This window comes from Papio anubis, chromosome 16, assembly GCF_008728515.1.
Source record: "Papio anubis isolate 15944 chromosome 16, Panubis1.0, whole genome shotgun sequence".
NCBI classification, from domain to species: Eukaryota; Metazoa; Chordata; class Mammalia; order Primates; family Cercopithecidae; genus Papio; species Papio anubis.
In genome coordinates this window covers 68,750,389-68,772,059 of record NC_044991.1, presented here as the reverse complement: position 1 = coordinate 68,772,059, position 21,671 = coordinate 68,750,389, and the positions used below count along the sequence as shown (strand labels likewise).

Here is a 21,671-nt window from a genome sequence, read left to right as displayed (position 1 = left end):
TTTTATCTACATTATAGAGAACTAAACTGCTTCTAAGAAATATGTTTAATTCTTAAGATGACTAAGCATTATTAGGCAAAAAAAATTATAAAAATAAAATGTGAACTCTAATCATTGAAAACCTGTGTGGCACTATTGATGTATAATATAGTTGTAAATACTTCTTTGCAAGAGGGCACATCCTAATGTTAGCAGCAACAAAACTGTGATATAGGAATACTGATTTTTATTCATCTCAGCTCCTTGCTTGGCACTGGGAAAAAACATAAGTGATAAATACTATGTAATGTATAATATGGTCTGCAGGCAGGTGTAATCTTAAGGGGTAAGAGGGCTTTGGGACCACATATGCAGTGTAGAAGACAGTTAATAAACAGTGAATGCAATAGAAATACATAATATTATAAGTAGGATGACAGCTTGAAGCTGTGCCCAGGAGGTAACCCAGACCTGAGTAACTACAGGAGAATGTTGCTTCCTGACCCCATGCCAAGAGTTGGGTAAGCAGAGCCTTTCATTCTTAGGTCCTCTAGAAAACATAAAGATGGGAAGAGTTTTCTTCAGATATACTGTGAGAATCTCAAAGACTTTCAGATTATTAGACCTTATTTTCTTCCCTGGAGTGAATATGGGTATAATTTATTCACTCAACAAATATTTGTTGAGTTTTTCAGCATTAATTCATTAATATTAATTCAGAAATATTTGCGTTCTACTTGGGGTCAGGTCCAGTAGTAACTAAAACAATTTCTCAAGAAATTTCTAGCCTGATTACAAACTATTAATATAACCAGGGAATGAAATATGCCTCGGAAGCGCCAGAGTTTTACCGTGTGGTGGAAGATCATGCCCTGGAATTGGAGAGTATGGGGGCCGAGGGAAGGTCAGCTCCACCAAAGAAATTGAGAGAGTTCTAAAAAGAGGCAATGTCTTCTGTGGGGAGCTGGGTTTCAGGTTTTTTGCTTCAGGGGCCTCAGGAGGAAAGCTTAGAAGGGAAGAGGGTGGATTTGGGAAGTTGAAAGACATGGTGGGAAGGGAGAAAGGAAAGGTGTGGAGTGTGGTGCTAAGTTTTGGGTGGTGACCGAGGGTGAACTAGGACAAAGAATAGTTCCCAAAAGAATTGGTCCCAGAAGTCCTCTAGGGAGAGATGAGGACTCAAGCTTACTAGTAGTATGGATCACTAAATCAGGATCCATAATTCAGAATAGTGAAAGAGGAAGAATAGCAAAGTTGGTAATATGGTTGAGTGAATAATTTACTTTTAAGACTTTTTAGCCTCATCTGCAGAGGGTCTGAAAATCGTCTGGGCTAATACTAGCCTAGATGACTAAACAGCCTCACCCTAGAATCATGTTTCAAAAGGACTTAAAAGGTACCTATCCACCTCCTTTCTCCTCCCTCCTCCAAAAAGGAAAAGAAGTCTGAGCATTAAATGCTTTCCCCTCTTTGAACATATCTTAATAGATTTTTTTTTCATCATTCGTACTCACTTTATGTTCTGAGACATACACTCGAGGCCAGAATAAGTCACTGGGATGGCAAAATAACACTGACTTATGTAATGTGAACTGTGGATGAAGCTAGGACTGTGTAACCTGAAGAAGTGAAGACTTAAGGGCATCATGTGGAAAAGAGGTTAAATGTGTCTATTGCTGGACCTGTGGAAGAGAATGGGACACGTGGGGAGAGTTAGAGGAGGATAGGCTTTAGCTTCATACAAACAAGGACATCCGGGCTGGGTGCGGTGGCTCACGCCTATAATCCCAGCACTTTGGGAGGCTGAGGCGGGCGGATCACAAGGTCAGGAGATCGAGACCGTGGTGAAACCCCGTCTCTACTAAAAACACACACAAAAAATTAGCCGGGCGCGGTGGCGGGCACCTGTAGTCCCAGCTACTCAGGAGGCTGAGGCAGGAGAATGGCGTGAACCTGGGAGATGGAGCTTGCAGTGAGCCAGTATCGTGCCACTGCACTCCAGCCTGGGGGACAGAGCAAGACTCCGTCTCAAAAAAAAAAAAAAAAAAGAAGGACATCCGGAGAAGTTGAGCTGCACAGCTGTGCCATATGCCTTGTAAGCAGTAAAGCTCCCTGTCTCCAGAACTTATTAGTTATTATTTTCTCTCTCTCCTAATTCTTTGTATTTTAGAAAGAATGAGATGGGAGTTTGAACTCAACCTCAGAGGCCCATCGTGACTAGAATCATAGAGTTTGCCAGTACATTTATTTATGGTATTTATAAGACCAAAGTAAATTGTATATAAGTTGACACAGTTTTAACTAAAATATTACATAGTAATCCTATATTACTATGATATAGTAATATTACTCTACATACACAGTAATATGATTACTATGATATAGTATCATGATTATGTAACGTAGTACATATGATTATGTAGTAATCATATTACTATGTAATATTTTAGTATTAAAATGCTAATATTTTAATTTTAGTATAAAATATTAACATTAAAATATATAGTAGGATTAATTATAATATATTAACATTTAAGTTGCACTGTGGTTCATTTAATTCATGTTACTAATGTTATCAAATATGTCACTAGCATTTATGAGACAGACACAAAATTTTAATGGAAATAAGCTGCTAATTTTAAAATCCTATGCATAAAGAAGCTGTAAGTCTTGTAAGTTTACATGTAGAAAACACTATCATAAAAAAGGCTACTTAAAAACAGCTAATGGAATTGCCTCGCCTCCTGTCTTGACCAGAGGAGTCTGGGAACCTCTGGTGACCAAGTTTTTGGCGCAGCTTCAAAGTGATGATGAAGGATTTGGATCTGTGACATTTTTAGCTCGCACATGAGTATTGATGTGACTGTGAAGAGTTGTCTTCCTCTGCCTAACTTTGTTTTTTTTTAGACAGAGTTTTGTTTTGTTGCCCAGGCTGTAGAGTAGTAGTACAATCTCAGCTCACTGCAACCTCTACCTCCTGGATTCAAGCAATTCTCATGCCTCAGCCTTCTGAGTAGCTGGGAGTACAGGCACCCGCCACCACGCCTGGCTGATTTTTTTGTATTTTAGTATAGATGGGGTTTCCCTATTTTGCCCAGGCTGGTCTCAAACTTCTCAGCTCAGGCAGTCCGCCTGTCTCGGCCTCCCAAAGTGCTAGGATTACAGGAATGAGCCACCGTGCCTGGCCGCTCTGCATAACTTTGATTCATCCTTGGGAAAACTGTCCCAAAGGGTTGAAGTATTATGAAAAAAACGGAAGTGCAATAGGAGCGTCTTTTTCATTTTGATATGGTTTGTAACTTTATCATGAACTTACTGTCCAGGAACTATGTAATATTTAGATACTGAGAATAAAACGTTCTCATTTTGTAAGAATGAAAGAAATATGTCTACTGCTAACTACGTTCTTACGATGTTGGTGGTAGATCTTTGGTAGCTGCCAAGTCCCTGTTTAAAATGACCCTCATCTTGGGACCCTTCTGGGTGAAGTTGAAAAGTCTTATTTATTTAATATATGTCCTACTACATTTATTTAATATACGTCCATTTAATAAATAGTTTATTCTTGATGTGTTTTTCATCTGATCTGGAGAACAAGTGGATTTATGAAGAAATGGATAGAAGAGGAAAACTTAGTGAATTGAAAGTCGTCTGGGGAAAGGTTGAGGAGATACAGCTGTGTTGGGGAATGGGTGATGGAAACGAAATAGAGGTTGGTTAGAGGTTCTTGCTGATTCTTATTTCTAAGTTTGTTGTATCCAGTACACGAGACAATGTGAAGTGATTAAGAGCAGTGGCCCTTGACATAGGAGTCAAATCCCAAATCTTAGCTTTACCACTTACTAGCCATGGGACCAAGGTGAGTTATTTAGTCTTTCTAGGCTTCTACTCTAAAATGGAGTTATAATATGCCTCTATCTTAAGGTTGTTTTGGTGATACACTCAATAAGCTTAGTATCTTCCTAATACCCAATTCTTAGTAAAATTAACTATTATTATTATTGACATCCTTTTTTTTTTTTTTTGAGATGGTCTGTGTCGCCAGGCTGGAGTGCAGTGGCATGATCTTGGCTCACTGCAATCTCCGCCTCCCGAATTCAAGCGATTCTCCTGTCTCAGCCTCCCAAGTAGCTGGGATTACAGGTACACATCACCACACCCAGCTAGTTTTTTAAATTTTTAGTAGAAATGGGTTTCACCATGTTGGCCAGGATGGTCTCAATCTCCTGACCTTGTGATCCGCCAGCCTCAGCCTCCCACAGTGCAGGGATTACAGGCGTGAGCCATCGCACCTGACCTTGGCATCCATTTTATATTTAAAATATCAGAACAATTCTGGGTGCTCAAAGTCATTGTGACTACAAGGCTTAGATATATAAAAGAACAATTCCTTATCCATGAATACAGTCTTTCTAACTCTAGGCCCGGGTGCTGGTTTATTATGTGGCAGTGATAGGAGCAGAATTGGCCTAAGTTTTGGGCCTTGGGCCTCCGGTAGCCTAAAGCTACAGTAAAACTACATGTGGGCCAGGAATGAAGAGGTAGGAAAATAGTCTTATTCACACCACTAGTTTCTGTTCAGCATCTACTTGTCCTAGAATATATCAGCAAATAATTCTGAAAGACGTATCTCCTGGCCTTGGTTGGTGGAGCAAACATCATTCCACTTAGGCAGATTAGGAAATTGAGTTACTGTGAGGTTTTGGTCTACCCAAAACCATAGTTGGAAATAAAAGTAGTTTCCAAAAACAACACAGGCACTTATTAATTATTATTTTCCCTCTCTCCTCCTAATTCTTCCCTCTCAGCATCCACATTTAGTCATTTACTAGCCCGCAGTTTTTGTTACTGCCTAGAGTTAACAAGAATTAGGTTGACTGCAGATTTAGAGATTTCAAATTTCTAAGACTCTTGAAACATCGTAAGAGAAAAGTATCTCCTATCCCCATCTCTCCACTTTAATTGCAAAAATATGGAAGTAGAGGTGGGGACTAAAAATGAGTCAAGTATTTGGGGATGGAAAGATTTTGAAAAAATGACATTACCAAATCCTTTGACCACTCTTTAGTGCTTCACTTACCTGCCTCTCAGTAGTGTTTGACACCTGTGATGATTCTGTCTTGAAATGCTGTCTTCTTCAGGCTTCTGGGATACCATGCTTTCAGTCTTACATTTTTTTCCTGGCCACTTTGCTTATCTCACTGTTTCTTCTCACTCTGTAGGTTCTTCTTCCTCTGGTGATCCTGAAACATTAGCATGTGTCAGGTTTTGGTCCTGTTTTCCTTCTCTCTTTATTCTTGCTGGGCAATCTAATTCATTCTTGTAGAAATTTTTCTTGGAAAATTATCCAAGAACCTACTGGATTTCTCCACCTGAATTATCCTTAAATACCTGCAACTGAACTCTCTTCCTCCTGGTTCTAACCAGCTGTGACTGTGTGAAGAACATCAGGATCAAAGTACCTGCTTTGTCACCTAAAGCACAGGTCTCCTCAGTAGAGATACATTGAAATAGAAATGTTCCTGGACTTCACAATGAAGTTATGTCCTGACAAACCTGTCATCAAGTTGAAAATTCGTAAGTCAAACCATTATGAGTCAGGGACTGTCTGTATACTAAATGCAGAAAAAGAAACAGAGAGAGAAGGAGATATACAAATGCACAAACAATTGGACAGACGTTGTTCCTGCCCCCACTCTGGTCAGTCTTGCTAATTCCATACAGATGTCTTTGCCAAATGGGTAAGTTCCAGTACAATTGCAGCAAAATAAAAGTCGAGGACATGTGGGTTTTTTGGTTTTTTTTTTTCTGCATTTAGTATGTTCCGTAGTCAAATACCTGTTTTTAAAAAAAAACTTTCTGAAGAAAGTGAAGGTGAAAAAATAAGACAATCCTAATTTTAATTAGGAAATAACTTTAGCTACCTGAAATGTTGTCCATGAACTGATTTGTTAATAGGAACAGTTACCTCTTACTTTGAATGCTCATTTTTATTATTTGAACTTTAAAAAGAGATAGAAGGTTGCAAATTTTTATGATTTTTTCTACTCATTTTTATGTTTAGCTAATTTCTGACACAGAACACCATCTTCTCCCTGCTGGGAAAGATAGAAGACTCCAAAGCCAGCCAGCAGCAGGAGTTGGCCAGGCCTTGCTCACTACTTGGGTTTGAGGTGCAAGGAAGTACAGCTGGATGAAGGGGGTGTGGTGGCCTTTCCAGCCTAGGTGCAAAGTGCGCACTTTGTCCTGCACCTCAGTCAAATGTAATCTCTCAGTGCTGGCACCTCTCATTCTGCCTTTGATTCTTGAATCCTTATGATTGGGAGAAACATGAATTGTCTGGTAAAACAGTTTTTCTCATTTGTTATAGAAGTCTGTAAAAATTTTCTATTACATGTATGTGAAAGTTTTTCTGTTAAAAATACCATGAAAGTAATACATTCTCATTATTGAAATTGTAGATGTCTGTTAAAAATTAAACAACCAAATTTGCATAGCCTCAAATGATTACTATTAACGTTTTGTTTTTCTTCTATTATTTGTTCTATGCACAGATATTTATTGCCATTTCTGTTTACATGTACAATTCTATAGGCTTCCTTTTTCTCTTTTCCAAATTGTAGATAACTGTTTCATTCAGTAACCACAGGATTGAATTATACCATAAGCTAGGTACTTTTCTAGATACTACCACAGAATCACTGCCTCTTGAAGCTTACATTCTACTAATGGGAGACAGGTAAAAACAAAGACCAAAAAAGAAGTGAAAGCTGCCCATAGTCGTATCACCCACACATAATGATGGTTAACATTTGGTCTGTGCCCTTGCAGACTTTAAAAAATTGTTTTAAAAACAAAATGTGGGGCCGGGCGCGGTGGCTCAAGCCTGTAATCCCAGCACTTTGGGAGGCCGAGGCGGGTGGATCACGAGGTCAGGAGATCGAGACCATCCTGGCTAACATGGTGAAACCCCGTCTCTACTAAAAATACAAAAAACTAGCCGGGCGTGGTGGCGGGCGCCTGTAGTCCCAGCTACTCGGAGGCTGAGGCAGGAGAATGGCGTGAACCTGGGAGGCGGAGCTTGCAGTGAGCCGAGATCGCGCCACTGCACTCCAGCCTGGGTGACACAGCGCGAGACTCCGTCTCAAAAAAAAAAAAACAAAAAAAAAAAAAAACAAAATGTGATTAGACCATAGGTTTTCTTTTTTTGCTTCCCAAATGTAGACATGTTTCATGTCTTTTAAACCTCTGTATAATAATGGCTGCATAGTATTATTCCAGATGGTGGGTGTACTATTAATTTAAATATTTTCCTAAAGATTGGCAAACAGGTTATTTATAGCTTTTTTCTCTATTAAACACAATTGTGTATCAGATATTCTTATACATAATCCTTTGGAGTACTTACGTGTTTCCTTTATTTATGCCCTAGAAGAGAAGTTGCCCCGTTTAAAAGGATATCCACAATTAAAATTTTATATTGTTGTGTTGTATTTTTCTCTAATTTGGTCTTAAGGTTACTCCCTGGACAGTGGCTATAATTTCCAGCCCTGCCCTGATGGGGCCCCAGGGAGGTGGTCATGTGTGTTTACAGTGTGCCTTTCACCAGCTACTTCTCTATCCTGGAGGCAGCCTAATGCAAGTGACGAGTGACCAGGTGTCCCTCTCACAGAAGACTTATTTATACTGGCAGACTCCTTGTGGCTCTTGTCCAACCTGTGTCCTTTGTCCAGTTTATTCCCACCAAGATAACGGCTCTCTAGGAGAGCCCTGACCAGGAGGAGAGTTAGGTTAATGTGTGTCAGTCAGGTGAGATACAGAGAAGACAGCATAACAAAACATATGAAATAACAGAGGCAGTTTTATTACTTGCAGATCCTAGAGAGAAGAGAGCAGCACACGTCACAGGCCCAATGAGAAGTGAAGAGCTGTCCAGGGCTCGCATGTTCAGTCAGTGTGTGGGGAGCAAGATATAGAAAGATGAACCAATGGATCAAAGCCTTCATTGGGGTCCAGGCCATTACCCATTACCCTAGCAGGTTTCCTGCAGGGAGTTCTAATTGCTGGGTTTAGAGCAAGCAGTTAGAATTCAGTGGAGTCACTGCGGCATATCTGGGCAGTCCATGCAGGGTATGGGAGTCAGTGGGACAAGACACATAGGTAGGCTCTCTGGCTGTCCCATAGGTGGGTGGTCACCAGGAGGCAGTTGTAAAAGGCAGATATCGGGATTGACCACCTTAAGGAACTGGGAGAAGGCAGTGTCAAGGGTGGAAACTGTATCAAGGGTGATCAAGCTCCACTTCTGGTATGAGAAAGTCCAGTGTACATCCAAAATGGATGTTGAGGCAACATAAAATTGCAAGAATTCACTGCAAGTTGCTTCTCTGTCCTGCGGGGGGAAAAAAAAAAAAAAAAAAAAAGGCTTTTAATAGTTGATACTCTTGCCAGCAATATATGAGTGCACCAATTTTGGTATGTCCTTGTATTGGATTTTTCAAAATGAAAATGTAATTTACATACTATAAAATCCACCCTTTTAAAATGTGCAATTTCGTGGGTTTTAGAATATTGACAAGATTGTGTAAACATCACCACTATTTAATTTCAGAATGTTTTCGTAACCCCCAATTTGTCTCTTTGAGTTTGTTTTTTTCTGAGTATTTCATATAAATTGTATTATGCAATATGTGGCCTTTTGTGTCTGGCTTATTTCATTTGGCATGTTTTCAAGGTCTATCCATGGTATAGCATGTTTCAGTACTTCACTCTTCACTCTTTTTTTTTTTTTGGAGACAGAGTCACTTTGCCGCCTAGGCTAGAATGCAGTGGCATGATCTCAGCTCACTGCAGCCTCCGCCTCCCAAGCTCAAGCGATTCTCCTGCCTCAGCCTCCCAAGTAGCTGGGATTACAGATGCATGCCACCCCACCTGGCTAATTTTTGTGTTTTTAGTAGAGATGGGGTTTCACCATGTATGGCTGGGCTGGTCTTGAACTCCTGACCTCGTGTGATCTGCCCATCTTGGCCTCCCAAAGTGCTGGGGTTGTAGGTGTGGGCCACTGTGCCCAGCCCCACTTCACTCCTTTTTATGGCTGAATAATATGCCATTGTATGGACATACCACATTTTGTTTGCCTGTTCATCTGTTGATGGACTGGGTTTCTTCCACGTTTTGGCTATTGTGAATAGTGCTGCTGTGAACATTTGTGTATAAGTTTTTGTTTAAACACCTGTTTTCAATTCTGTCTCTGTGTGTGTGTGTGTGTGTTTTTGTGTGTCTATCTATGATGGAATTGCCAGATCATTTGCTAACTGTGTAACTTTTTGAAGGACTGTCACACTGTTAAGTGGCTTCACCATTTTTTATTCCCACCAACAATGTATGAAGGTTTCAGTTTCTCTGTATCCTTGCCAAAATTATTGTTGTCTGTCTTTTTTATTATAGCTATCTTAGGTGGGTATAAAATAGTATCTCACTGTGGCCTTGAATTTGGTTCTTTTTTATTATTGAATTGTAAGAATTCTTTATATATTCTAGATACTAGACCCTTATCCAATAAATGATTTGCAAATACTTTCACTCATTCTGGGGATTTTCTTTATACAGTTGTTCCTCAGCGTCCATGGGGGATTGTTCTAATGCCTTCCGTGAATACCAAAATCTGAGGATGCTCAAGTCCCTTATTTAAAATGGTGTAGTATTTGTATATAACCCATACACATCTTCTCCTACACTTTAAATCATCTCTAGGTTACTTATAATACCTAACATAACACAAATGCTACATAAATAGGTGTTGTAGTATATTGTTTTTAAATACGTATTTTTATTGTTGTATTGTCATTTTTAATTGTTTTCAAATATTTTCAATCCTCAGTTGGTTGACTCCATAGATGCAGAACCCATGGATTTAAAGGGCCGATTGTACATTCTTGATAATGTTCTTTAAAGTGCAAAAGTTATTTATTTTGATAAGTGTATTAAAGTTTTAAACAAAAAATATTTAAATTCCTTAATTACTGTATTTCACATAAAATATGCATAATTTTCAGGAAAAATTGAGGGAAGTCTAATAGTATTATATTATACTTTATTTAATTTTTCTTTCAAAGAAAGAATCATCTTAAATTTGGGAGAGGGAAATGTCATCACAACTTGGAGAGTATCTTCCCTTTCAACCTTCCATCTCTATATATACCTGTTTGCCATGCCAGTATGTGCAGAAACGTTTAAATGGCCAGTAAATACTGTTTATATGAATAAGAATGAAAAGCTGTCTCTCTCTATTCCTTGGGAACTTGGATAGAGAACAGGAGTAGCTTGGAAGCAGCTTACAGGCAATGATCATCAGGTACCCATGTATGGATTCGTTACAGATAGAAATCTATGTTTCCTGACCCAAAACAAAAAAATACAGTGAAATATGCTTATTTAATTTTTTTAAACCTGATGTACTGAAATTTACTGGTTTTTGCTGCCCGAGTTTTAGCATATTATTTCAAGGCCTTCTGTTGAAAAGGTGTGGAAATGGTTATAACTGATGAAGAAGATTATGTAACAGATACACTCGTTTTTCTGGATGATTTTCTTAATTAGAATCTGTTTTGACTTTCAAGTTCTTGAATAATTGTTAAAGGTTTGTCTGTGGACCTCTGGGAACCACTGCCCAGGGCCATAATTTTTTCATTAGTTCCTAACTCCTTTTCAACTGACCTGATCTGGTTTATCTAGATTCATGTCTTTAAGTGTCTTTTCCAGGAATATTGTGGATTGATAATTTTGAATCACAGAAACAGGTTTTTTACTAACAGTGCAGTTTTTGAGCTAGCATTGTTGCATGTATTACCTGTGGACCCTCTCCATTTCATTCTTGTTTTCCTAGCTTCTTGTCTGTATTTAAATTGTTGTTATAATTTGTAAAATATTTTTGGCACCTTGTGGCCCATCATCTCCAACCTGTTCGTTTTAGGGCCAGTTTCAAAGTGGTGATTTAATGCCCTTGGTAGAAGCTGAAACAAAGCTTTTATTTAGGCTCTTTGCCTTTCCCCCCACTGACCTTGAGACACATGAAAGAAATTATTTTTTGTCTAATATTTTTTAATCTTCAGCAAATATATTTTCATAGCTCCCAACAAGGTGCTTTAAAAATACAAACATTTCTGGTAGACTTTTCAATCATAATTTTATATATTTTATTACTAATACCTGCTTTTTCATCAACAACTGCATGACCTTTCCCAAAGTGATTGCATATGCCATCACATTTAACTTTTATTTTTATTTTTAAAAGGTAGAGTGAGTCTTGCTCTATTGCCCAGGCTGGAGTGCAGTGGCACAATCATAGCTCATTGTAACTTCAAACTCCTGGGCTCAAGTGATCCTCCTGCCTCAGCCTCATATGTAGCTAGGACTACAGGTGTGCACCACCACTGCTGGCAAATGTTTTAAATTTTTTTTTTTTTTTTTTTTTTGGTAGAGATAGGGTCTTGCTCTGTTGCCCAGACTGGTCTCTAACTCCTGACCTCAAGCGGTTCTCCCACCTCAGCCTCACAAAGTGCTAGTATTACAGGTGCGAACCACCATGCCTGGCTGCATTTAACATTTCTAACCAAGTTTCATCATGCTGGTCTCATGGCCTAGCAATCATTGTAGTTCCCTGGGAGGTCATACAATGCTCAATGAAATGAGTGTTAGCTTTGGCCAGATGGATAGTTCAAATCTAAACTCCTGCACTCAGTAGCCGTTGGCCTTGGGCACACCAGTTAACATCACTAACCTTCCATTTCTCTGTATACAAAACCGGCATCTTTTTATTGACCCTGTGGGATTGTTATAAAGATTTAGAGGTCATGAAACATGCCTTGCACAAGCTCTAGTGTACCCATATGGCATGTTTTCAATAAACGTTAGCTGCTGCTCTTGCTATTGCCTAAGGATTGAATACCCCCTTACTGCCACCTGCTTCTAGCTTATTTGGGGACCCCTGTCCTTCAGAAAAGAGACCTGGACATGAGATATGAGCTGAAAAGACAGAGTCTCACTCTGACCTTCAGAGAGCTGCCTCGGTGGGAGTAGATCTTTTATGTTATCTTTGAAAGCCTAAGAAACCTGTGACTTGTCCTTTTCCAGTCTGTACACCCTTGCATGCTCAGCAAAAACTTGTTCCTTGAGGGCCAGCTGTCCTTGGCACAGAATTCAGGAATCTCCCGAGGATGGCTCTGCACTTCACAGGAGCTGAGCTTCACCTGGATACCTGTCACCTCACTGCTAGATTTCTTCTTGCCTTTTATCCCATTAAAACAGTTTTTAAAATTGTAGTAAAAAGCATATGATAGAAAATTTACCATCTTAACCATTTTTTTTTTTTGCATTTGATTTTAGATTCCTTTTGTCCACTTAGCTCCTTTCCCAAGCCATCTCAAGTACTCAATCAGTAATGAGATCATAAACTGAATTGTTTTCCTTTTTTTTTTTTTTTTTTTTTTTTTTTTTGAGTAGTGAGTCCTGCCGGAATGACCAGTTCCCTTTGTATTTAGGCTTATGAGGCTAGACTGTATTGATATGATAAAGATCTCTTCCCCTCCCCACCCCAAATCTTTCTTTTCTTTCATCTTTTTCTCCTGCGATTCTCAGTGTTATGTTTGGGAGCATTGGACTAGGAAAAGACACTGGAAAAAACAGAAGGGGAAATACGCAGCTGAATGTTACAGTCTCTTTAACTACCAGGCTGGGCCAGGAAGTCTGAGCACAGAATGGATAACCGGCATACTGAAGGGAAACCATGCCACCTGGGCAACTGTGCCCTTTAGCACATGCTGGGCCTCTTGTTAAGAGAAAAGATTCCTCACAAATGGTGCTATTTCTAAGCCATCATGCAAAGATGATTGTAACTCTCTTCCTAGAAAGCCTGCTTGTCCCTCCCAGGCTCTCCTTAAGTTATTTCTTTGTTCCAGACCAAGGGAGGTGCTGTTCCTTGAAACTAACACCCACATTGTTGCCGATTATCACCAACCTTAGCTTTGTTATGAAATTGTAAGTATTTTTTTGCAACACCAGACCTGAAAGAATGAGATATAACTTCTATACCCAAAGGGATGTTTTCTTAAAAAGTGGTCGCTTTGGGGGGCTGTACTTTTGTTTGTTGGTGCTCAAAAACAGCTTTGCAACTTCCATTTTGGGGATGCCTTCAGCACCTGTGACACATCCTTTCTAATGGCATCCATCACAATAAAACTTCCTCCTATACAGGTAGTTTGGTTTCTGCAAGTGGCCAAAGGTTATTTGGTGCTCAGTCTGGTGGCTAGATTAGATGATCATACAGAACAGCACAATTTTTAGTTAAAATCAAAGGTGTATCTTTGAATGATCCTGATTTAGTATGCTAACAACACGTTGGCACAGCTCCCCAAGTTTAAAGGCCATATATGTCCTGTTTGCCACTCTGTCTCGAAGGCCTAGCACAATAGGAACTAACAGAGAGTGGGAACTCAGTAAATATTTGTTGAGCAAATCCATGTATTCAAACTGGGTAAGTCTCTTTGTAGGAAGCACGCATTGGAAGGGTAATATGCTTGTTTCTCTTTCTTTTACAGTTGTCAAATTTAAAAGTTTTGAATCACTCCCCAATGTCTGATGCCTCTGTCAATTTTGACTACAAATCTCCATCCCCATTTGACTGCAGCACTGATCAAGAAGAGAAAATTGAAGATGTTGCTAGTCACTGTCTGCCCCAGAAGGACCTATACACTGCTGAAGAGGAAGCTGCTACCCTTTTTCCTAGGAAAATGACATCCCATAATGGGATGGAGGACAGTGGAGGAGGAGGTACTGGAGTGAAGAAGAAACGGAAGAAAAAGGAGCCAGGAGACCAAGAGGGTGCAGCAAAGGGAAGCAAGGACAGAGAGCCCAAGCCAAAGAGGAAACGCGAACCGAAAGAGCCAAAGGAACCCAGGAAGGCCAAGGAGCCGAAGAAGGCCAAGGAGCACAAGGAGCCGAAGCAAAAAGATGGGGTAAAGAAGGCGCGGAAGCCCCGGGAGGCCTCAGGCACCAAGGAGGCCAAAGAGAAGAGGAGCTGCACTGACTCTGCAGCCAGGACGAAGTCCAGGAAGGCCAGGTACATTCCTTTCTTCCTTCTCTGAGCATTTGCCTGTGCCAGTGCAGAATGATTTGCCTTTGGCATTGGCCCAAGCCCCTGGACACAACTTGCTGCACTCCTGTGGGCCTAAGCTTCATATCCCACCTATATAGGATAGGGAGCAGGGATAACCCCTTGGTGCTAATGCAAGGGACTGTCCTTGAAGGTTGCTGTTTTCTCATTGCATTTCTGAAGTCGCGGCATTTCAAAAAAGACATTTGTGTTTTTAGGATACTCCCAAGAATTCCTCACCCCCTTCAGACCCCAACCATTCTTTTTGGTCTTAGTACTTAGCATTCTTTAGTTGCTAGCTGGTATCCTGCCAGATGTGTAGATGTGCCCCCTATATCCCATGTTTATGTGTTCTTTGTGTCCATATTAGCTTTCAGCCAAAAATGAACCACCTTTCTTACCTCCTAATGAGAGAAAGATAAACTTAATTAATAGTGGCCATGCAGTTTCTTGCCATTCCTTTTGGACAAAAAAAGAATTAAAATGTTAACATGCACAGGGTGTAAGGGAAGTGACATCCCAGGTGTGATACAGAGGGCAGTGATTTTTGGAACAGTAGTGGTGTAGAGTGGCAGAGGAGCTGCTGTAAGGAGGATGCACAGTGACGGGAATCAGTCGTGCAGGAAGCCTAAGAGAGCCATCGGTATCCACAGAGTTCCAGATAGTTGAGGACTGACTAGCTTCCCCTAGGTTGCAAACCCTGAGTGCAGGACCATTCCTGATCTATTTATCTAGTTCAGTGTCTAGCACAGTGCCTGACACATTGACAAGTGCTTAGGAAATGCTGAGTAAATGAGACCAGAGCCGACCATAATGACTTACGGCGAGACCAGAGTGCATAGGTACAGAATCACTGTATAGATCCTATCAAGATAGCAAAAGCATTCCTTGTGCAGGGAGCTCAATATCTGTCATCATATACAAATATATTTCTCATTTTGTTTCTAAATTCCTTGTGCAGAAGTTTATATTTAGAATTTTGAGGAAACACCAAATATATGACTCCTATCTTAAGGAATTTACATGTCTAAAATCTAAGTACAGAGGAAGGTTAATTACATTTATCTATGTATCTATTATTCTAGACCAAGAGCACTCATAAAAAACACAGAGACTGATGTGGATACTAACAAAACATAAAGTAATGAGGCTATCACACCTGTGTTGGTCAGGCGTGAAGGAGGTAATTTGAAGAATGCATTTTAAGTGGTGTGTGTTGCAACCTGGAGTTTACTATATGGTTCACTTCTTTTTCAGAAGGACAGTTTGTTGGGACCAGATGGATGGTTTCTTAATCCAAATTAAAAATTTGCCTCATAATATTCACTCCCTTCTGTCTGGCAGAGGATTTCATCGTTCTTCTACCAAAGAAACTTGGGTGGGATCCCAGGAATGTAGATTACAGAAAATGCCTGTAAAATACCTTACAGAAGGTCAAGAGAGAGGTAGACAAAACTCAGGATTCTGCCTAACTAAAACCCTACAGGACTTGTTTCTTAGTGAACCTAGTGAGCATACTCTAATCTCCAGTGTGTGGATGGAGTAGCAGAGTGACTGTTCGTCCTCTGCAAATAATTTTCATCTCCATCTCCAGATTACTTTGGAGGAGCTGAAGTGGTACTTTGGGGTAATAGCGTATATAAAGAAGGAGGATCGGACATGAGCTAGTGTGGCGACTTTTTATTATTATTATTACAGAGAATAATAAGGAATAAAGATTGTATGTGAGAATTTAGGGTAATTAGAGGAGGGTTTTATAGCCCTAATAAGGAGTCTTGGTTTGTATCTAGAAGACATTAGAAAGCCATAGGTGTCTGAGCCCACTTAGCCACTGGTTTCTGATGTTTACAATTTTATCAACTCTTCATTTTTTAAGGAATTCATGTTTACATTGTATGAGGTCTGAAACAAAGTGATGAGTATGCAAACATTGTCATAAATTCCATTTTGGGGGAATAAGGAGGCATTTAACTAAGTGTTGGATGCCAAATGTATAGGCAAAATCAGGATTCTGACTAGTGAAAATGTACAGGCTTTCTTATATAAATGTAGCAATACTAACACGATTTGATCTAATTAGGCTGTATGAAATATAAGTGACTTGGAGAAGTGCTTGGTAGTGTTTTCAAAGGCTGCTAACTTAGAAGACAGAAGAACCTTTTGAGGTTTAGAAGTCCAAGAGACATCCTGTTAGAGGAGGTTGACAGAAATGATCATCTCTTTAAAAATGTGGACAAGTTACATGAGCTTTCTCTCTCTCTCTTTTGGAGCTATATTGTATCGATCTGTAACATAATAGAAGTCTTCTGTGCACTCCAGGGTTCTGGACTGGTTAGCCTTTGATTGCTTCTCTTTTATATCTTTATAAAATTGTTTTGGTTCCTTTAATTAGTGATCCTACAGGTAGGCAGAAGCAGTTTTAGATATGAAGCATGTTAATTGATTTAAAAATACATATATATATACACACATACATATATATATGCATATGTTAGTAATTAAGCCTTAGTTTTTTGTTCTCTCTGATTTACTCTTGCAGATTGGCTCAAGTACATGTTTTGATTTAAGCAGATATCGATTAGACCCTGGATAATACTTGATGGTTATAAATGATTCACTTAATGCTTGGATTACTGTAGGAGCTCCACAACTGATTTACGGGCTTCTGGCCTTTTCCTCCTTCAGTCCATCTTGCCAGCTGCCACCTGGCTAGTCTTTCTGAAGCACCGCTGTTGGCCCCTTTATTTATGTTGGCAACAGTGGTGGTGGTGGTGGTGATAAATCAAATCGCCTTTTCTCCCTTTTCAATTCTAAATCAGTTGATAAATAGTCAGTAGAAATGGGCATTCATTTATCAGCTCTGTTATTGGTAAATTGGATTGAAGAACATTGGTTAGCTTGTGGCCACCGTCGGACTTGTTGTTCCTCCCTCAGTTAAGTTTATCTGCCAGCACTGCAGGCACTCGAAAGCAGAGGTGGCGGTGCTGGGCCATGTGTGCTCCATTCCTTCTTCCAGTCTTGCTATTGGAGTATTTCCCCAGTCGGGGAAGTGAGATAAATTTGAAGAAGGGTGGAAAATATATTTCCAGTATTTTTCAGTCCTTGGGAATAAAATATGCTTTTCCTCATGAAAACATGGAGACAGGGAAATGGGATTCCCTCAATAATTTATAACCGCTTAGAATCTTCTGATTGTTCCTGTTGCCCCCTGATTGCTCCTGTTGCCTCCAGGACAAAATCCAGACTCCTTCCTCTGTTATTCAGACCCTCTGGGGTCTGATGTCTCCCTCCCTTTCCATCTCTGGCACTGTACCTCGCCAACTCAATTAATCTCATTAGCTCTTAAAGGTCGTTGACCCACTTCTCCTTTGGATTGCTCTGGGTATTTCCCCAGCTCTTATCCTCTCGGTATCCCAAGTCCTTTCCATTCTTCGGGTCTGAGTGCAAGTCTAAGTTCAGATATATATCAGAGTTCAGCTGTATATCAGTACAGATATATATATCAGAGTTTCCCCAAAACAGCGTACCCGTGTGTCCCCTCTGAACTTCCATAGCATTTGGAGCCTCACTTTTCATTATAAATCATAACTGTAGACCTGGGAAGGCTAAAAGATACTTACTTAGTTCAACCCTGTTGTAGGGCTGCAGCCAGGGAAACGGAGACCCACAGAGAAGTGACTTGTCTAAGGTCATTCACAGATGTGTGTTATAAACTCAGGCCCGATTCCCAGTCTTGTATGTTTGCCTCTAAAACAGGCTACCTTCCCCATCATTAATTATGGTTTTCAGGTATGTATGACTTGTTTTCCTCAGCAAAAGTTAAATGTCTGAGGTCAGGATCAACTTGCCTTGTGCCTTTTTATGTTCCTGGGGCTGGTCACCAGAGAGGTTTGTCAGGTTCACACATGATACATATCTCTCTATATATAGATATATATATATATATATATAGAGAGAGAGAGAGAGAGAGATATCTATATGTATAGATATAAATGTATTCCAAGAATGAATGGTTAGAGCTCTTCTCCTTGAAAATAAGACATGTATAAGGTATCTTATAACTTATACCTGTATAAGGTATCTTATATCTTATAACTCCCATTGTTATATAACAGTTGGTAATATATCCATTTTATAATTGAATGAAAGTTCAAAAAGTTAAGTAACTTGTCCAAGGCACAAAACTAGTGAGCACCATCCTTGGGATTTGACTCCACGTTCACCTGATTGTAAAACCGACTTTTCTCCCCTCAGCTGTGTGTCTTTATGTTTTGCTAAGGAAGATCAGAAATGGACGTGGGGAGATTTCAGTGTCAGATAAATTTGTTTTTATTTGTAGGAAATGGTTGCTCTTCTATAGAATTTCAGTTTGCATACTTCATGGTATCCTTTCAAGGACTAAATGTCTTCAACTTTTTCCTTTGCTGTTTATGTTTGCATTTGAGAGGCAACAGATTATTGAACATGTCTGTTCTAAACAGGTGATAGGTAATCTAGCAAATTTTCCTTTTCAAGGATGATATTAATAGTGATCAGTATTCATTTATTGCTTGAGAGATAAAAGCCTAAAATTCTTAAATAGGAGAAGTTTCAATTGAAACTAGTGTCTCTTTCCTCCAAATTATTATTATTATTATTATTTTTAGAGATGAGGTCTCCCAAATCGCTGGGATTACAGATATATATAACTAAACCTGGCTTCTCTAAAGTGTTTTTGAGTATGAGTTTAGTTCATTCCTTTATTGTGTAAAACTTAAGCAAGAAAGAAAGCTCCTTCAGGAAGCCAAGTTAGGCTCTGTCATTTTCCTGACTCTGAAATTAAAATTTCATTTGGTATAGTTTATATGCTTATACTATTTTTAAAATTATAGTGCCTTATTCCACAGAGGATTGGAGCCACTTGCCTAAGAAGACATACACAGATGTACATGTGTGTGTGTGTATATATACAAACATATACACGTACCTATGCATACATACCTGTACATGGCCAGTATAGCTGGAGGAGGGGATCAGAGAGGCAGGGGTCAGATCATGTAGGGTCATGAAATGTTAGTAAGGGCTTTGGGAATATATTGTTCCCAAAATTGTTCATTACATTGAATATAAGGTTTCGGTCTTAGAAAAGCAACATGACAGTTTCTCAGAGAAGCTAAGTTTTTACCATTTGAGAAAGAAATTTCATATTAGGGAACTGTTATAGTTCATTTTATGTTCCTATAACAGAATACACAGACTGGATAATGTATAGTGAGCAGAAATTTATTTGGCTCACCATTCTGGAGACTGGGAAGTCCAACAGTATGGCGCTGGAATCTGGGGAGGACCTGTGTGCTGCTCCTTATCGTGTGGCCAAAGGCAGAGGAGCAAAAGAGGATGAAATGTTACTCTAAAGAGAACGAGAGAGGGCTACTGTTGAGATAATCCACTCCTGTGATAAGAGTATTCATCCATTCATGAGGCCAGAGCCACCTGACCTGATCTCCTCTTATTAGACCCCAACTCCCAACACCACTGCATTGGAGATGAGGTTTCCAACACAGCAATTTTGGGGGACAAATTCAGATTATAGCAAGAACTGTTATGCAGTGGATTCTGTGCTCAACAACAGTTTTTGCATCTAATGCTTCTAAATGCCTGTGAATATCATGTTTTGGGGGGACGTAGTCTCGCTCTCTTGCCCAGGCTGGAGTGCAGTGGCGCCATCTTGGCTCACTGCAATCTCTGCCTCCCAGGTTCAAGCGATTCTCCTGCTTCAGCCTCCCGAGTAGCTGGGATTGCAGGTGTGTACCACCACACCCAGCTTATTTTTTGTAATTTTAGTAGAAATGGGAGTTTGCTGTGTTGGCCAGGCTGATCTCGAACTCCTGTCCTCAAGTGATTCGCTTGCCTGGCCTTTTAAATTGCTGGGATTACAGGCATGAGCCATGGTACCCAGCCTGAGTGTTGCTTTCAAAAGCTAAGGTCTTGAGTTTTGGTGTTCATGTTGTCGGTGAGGGCAGCGTATAAGCTTTGGAATTTCCACACATATCAGAATGGTTCATATTCTTTCTTGCAAGTCAAGAAATTAGTGTACTGGCCCAAGTGGAGGTCTATCTACCTGGATCTCTGGTCCTCAGACTTTGCTGTGCCTAGGGAACTACCTGGAGAGCTTGTTAGAAAAGTGGATTCCCCAGAGAGAATGATTTATTAGGTCGGGGGGGGAACCCAGGAATCTGCAGTTCAGAATTCTCCCAGGTAATTAGAGTGTGGCTGAGTCTTAGATTATCCTTTGAGAAACATGTTTCCCAGGTGAAAGATCACAGGAAAAAGGAGCCTGTGTAAGTTTTTATATGTAACATCTGCTAGGAATGAAAAAGCAAAAAGAGGAAAAGAAGTGGTTGGTGTGATCAGCCCCAGTTTCAGTTTTTCATCCCCATTTGTTTGGTTTGTCAACCCAGAGCAGATTTTTCTCCCAAATCCAGCATTTTACCTTTTTTTTGCTTTCATCTGTGATGACTGCTTCTGGGAAGTGTTCAACCCCAGGCCTTCTGATTATATAACCATCTGAGCTGCGTGGTTGCCGCTGAGTCAGCCGATAACTGTGTGGTGCAGGAAGAGTAGTAAAACAGCTAGCTTTCCTCCTCACAGGGGCTGGTGGCTCTTTCTCATTTATTTGAAGGTCAATCAGCTATATCTGTTTAGAGAGATCTTTATTGAGGCTAATTTCAGGTTCAAGAGATTACATTAGTGGGGTTCTTTCTGTTGGGAGACCTGTTTTTACATTGTGACCATTTATTAGACCAAAGAAGACATAAAGGTGTGTATGAGCCCTCAGTAGAGACCCTGAGCTTGGAACCCGTTGGACTTTGTGTTAACCAGGGGAGAAATCTAAATGGTAATGTCAGAGACCCACCTTGGAAGCTTTGTACTAAGTCTTTATTTCTGTTTTTTTGTTTGTTTGTTTGTTTTTGGTTTTTTTTTTTTTTTTTTTTTGGAGCATCAGAAGTGCTTACTTTGTGGCCTGGTGCATAGTAGACCTTTACCAAATCTGTAAGGGAACAGTTGCTAAATAATAATGCTTGATACATGCCTACTCATTTATCCAGTATATTTTTAGTGCCTCTTCTGTGTCTTGCTTTGTTTATGAGTTTTTTTTTTTTAATAGGGAATGCAATAGTGAAGGAAGCAAGGTGTCAGAAGTATCTGTGAGCCCAGTCATTGAGGTACTTTTATGAGTTTGAGGTGCTTTTCACAAGAAGCAGCCTTGACAAGTGTTCAAGAAACAAGCAAAAATATAAACAAATGAAAAACCTGGTATAACTGCTTACAGAGTAGCTGAAAGGATTTAGAAGATAAGGAGTATGTCATTTCTGGTCTGAGGAGTCCCTTGGAAGAGATGAGTATTGAGCCAGTTATTAAAGAAATTTGTAGATGAGAAAAGACTTAAAGCAAAAAGACCAAAAGACATTTAAACAAATGTTCTTTTTAGGGGCTTCCAGATTTTAAGATGGTGCATGCAGCCTGCTTTCATTTTCACTTCTCCAAATCTTACTGAAATGATAGGAAG

At 39.8% G+C, this 21,671-nt stretch overlaps 1 protein-coding gene across 6 annotated transcripts in view; it reads left to right on the top strand.

Annotated features, from left to right (window-relative positions):
- The window catches only part of CHD6 (chromodomain helicase DNA binding protein 6), a 221,366-nt gene that overhangs the window by 74,957 nt on the left and 124,738 nt on the right, over positions 1 to 21,671 (top strand). For 5 of the 6 annotated variants that reach the window (XM_031656781.1, XM_017944807.3, XM_003904734.5 and 2 more), the window contains one exon: positions 13,569 to 14,089. In XM_031656781.1, coding sequence (XP_031512641.1) covers positions 13,569 to 14,089 — 521 coding nt within the window. Of the gene's footprint in view, positions 1 to 12,458; positions 13,009 to 13,568; positions 14,090 to 21,671 lie in introns of those variants that run through there. The other variant, XM_021921040.2, reaches the window with a different exon arrangement.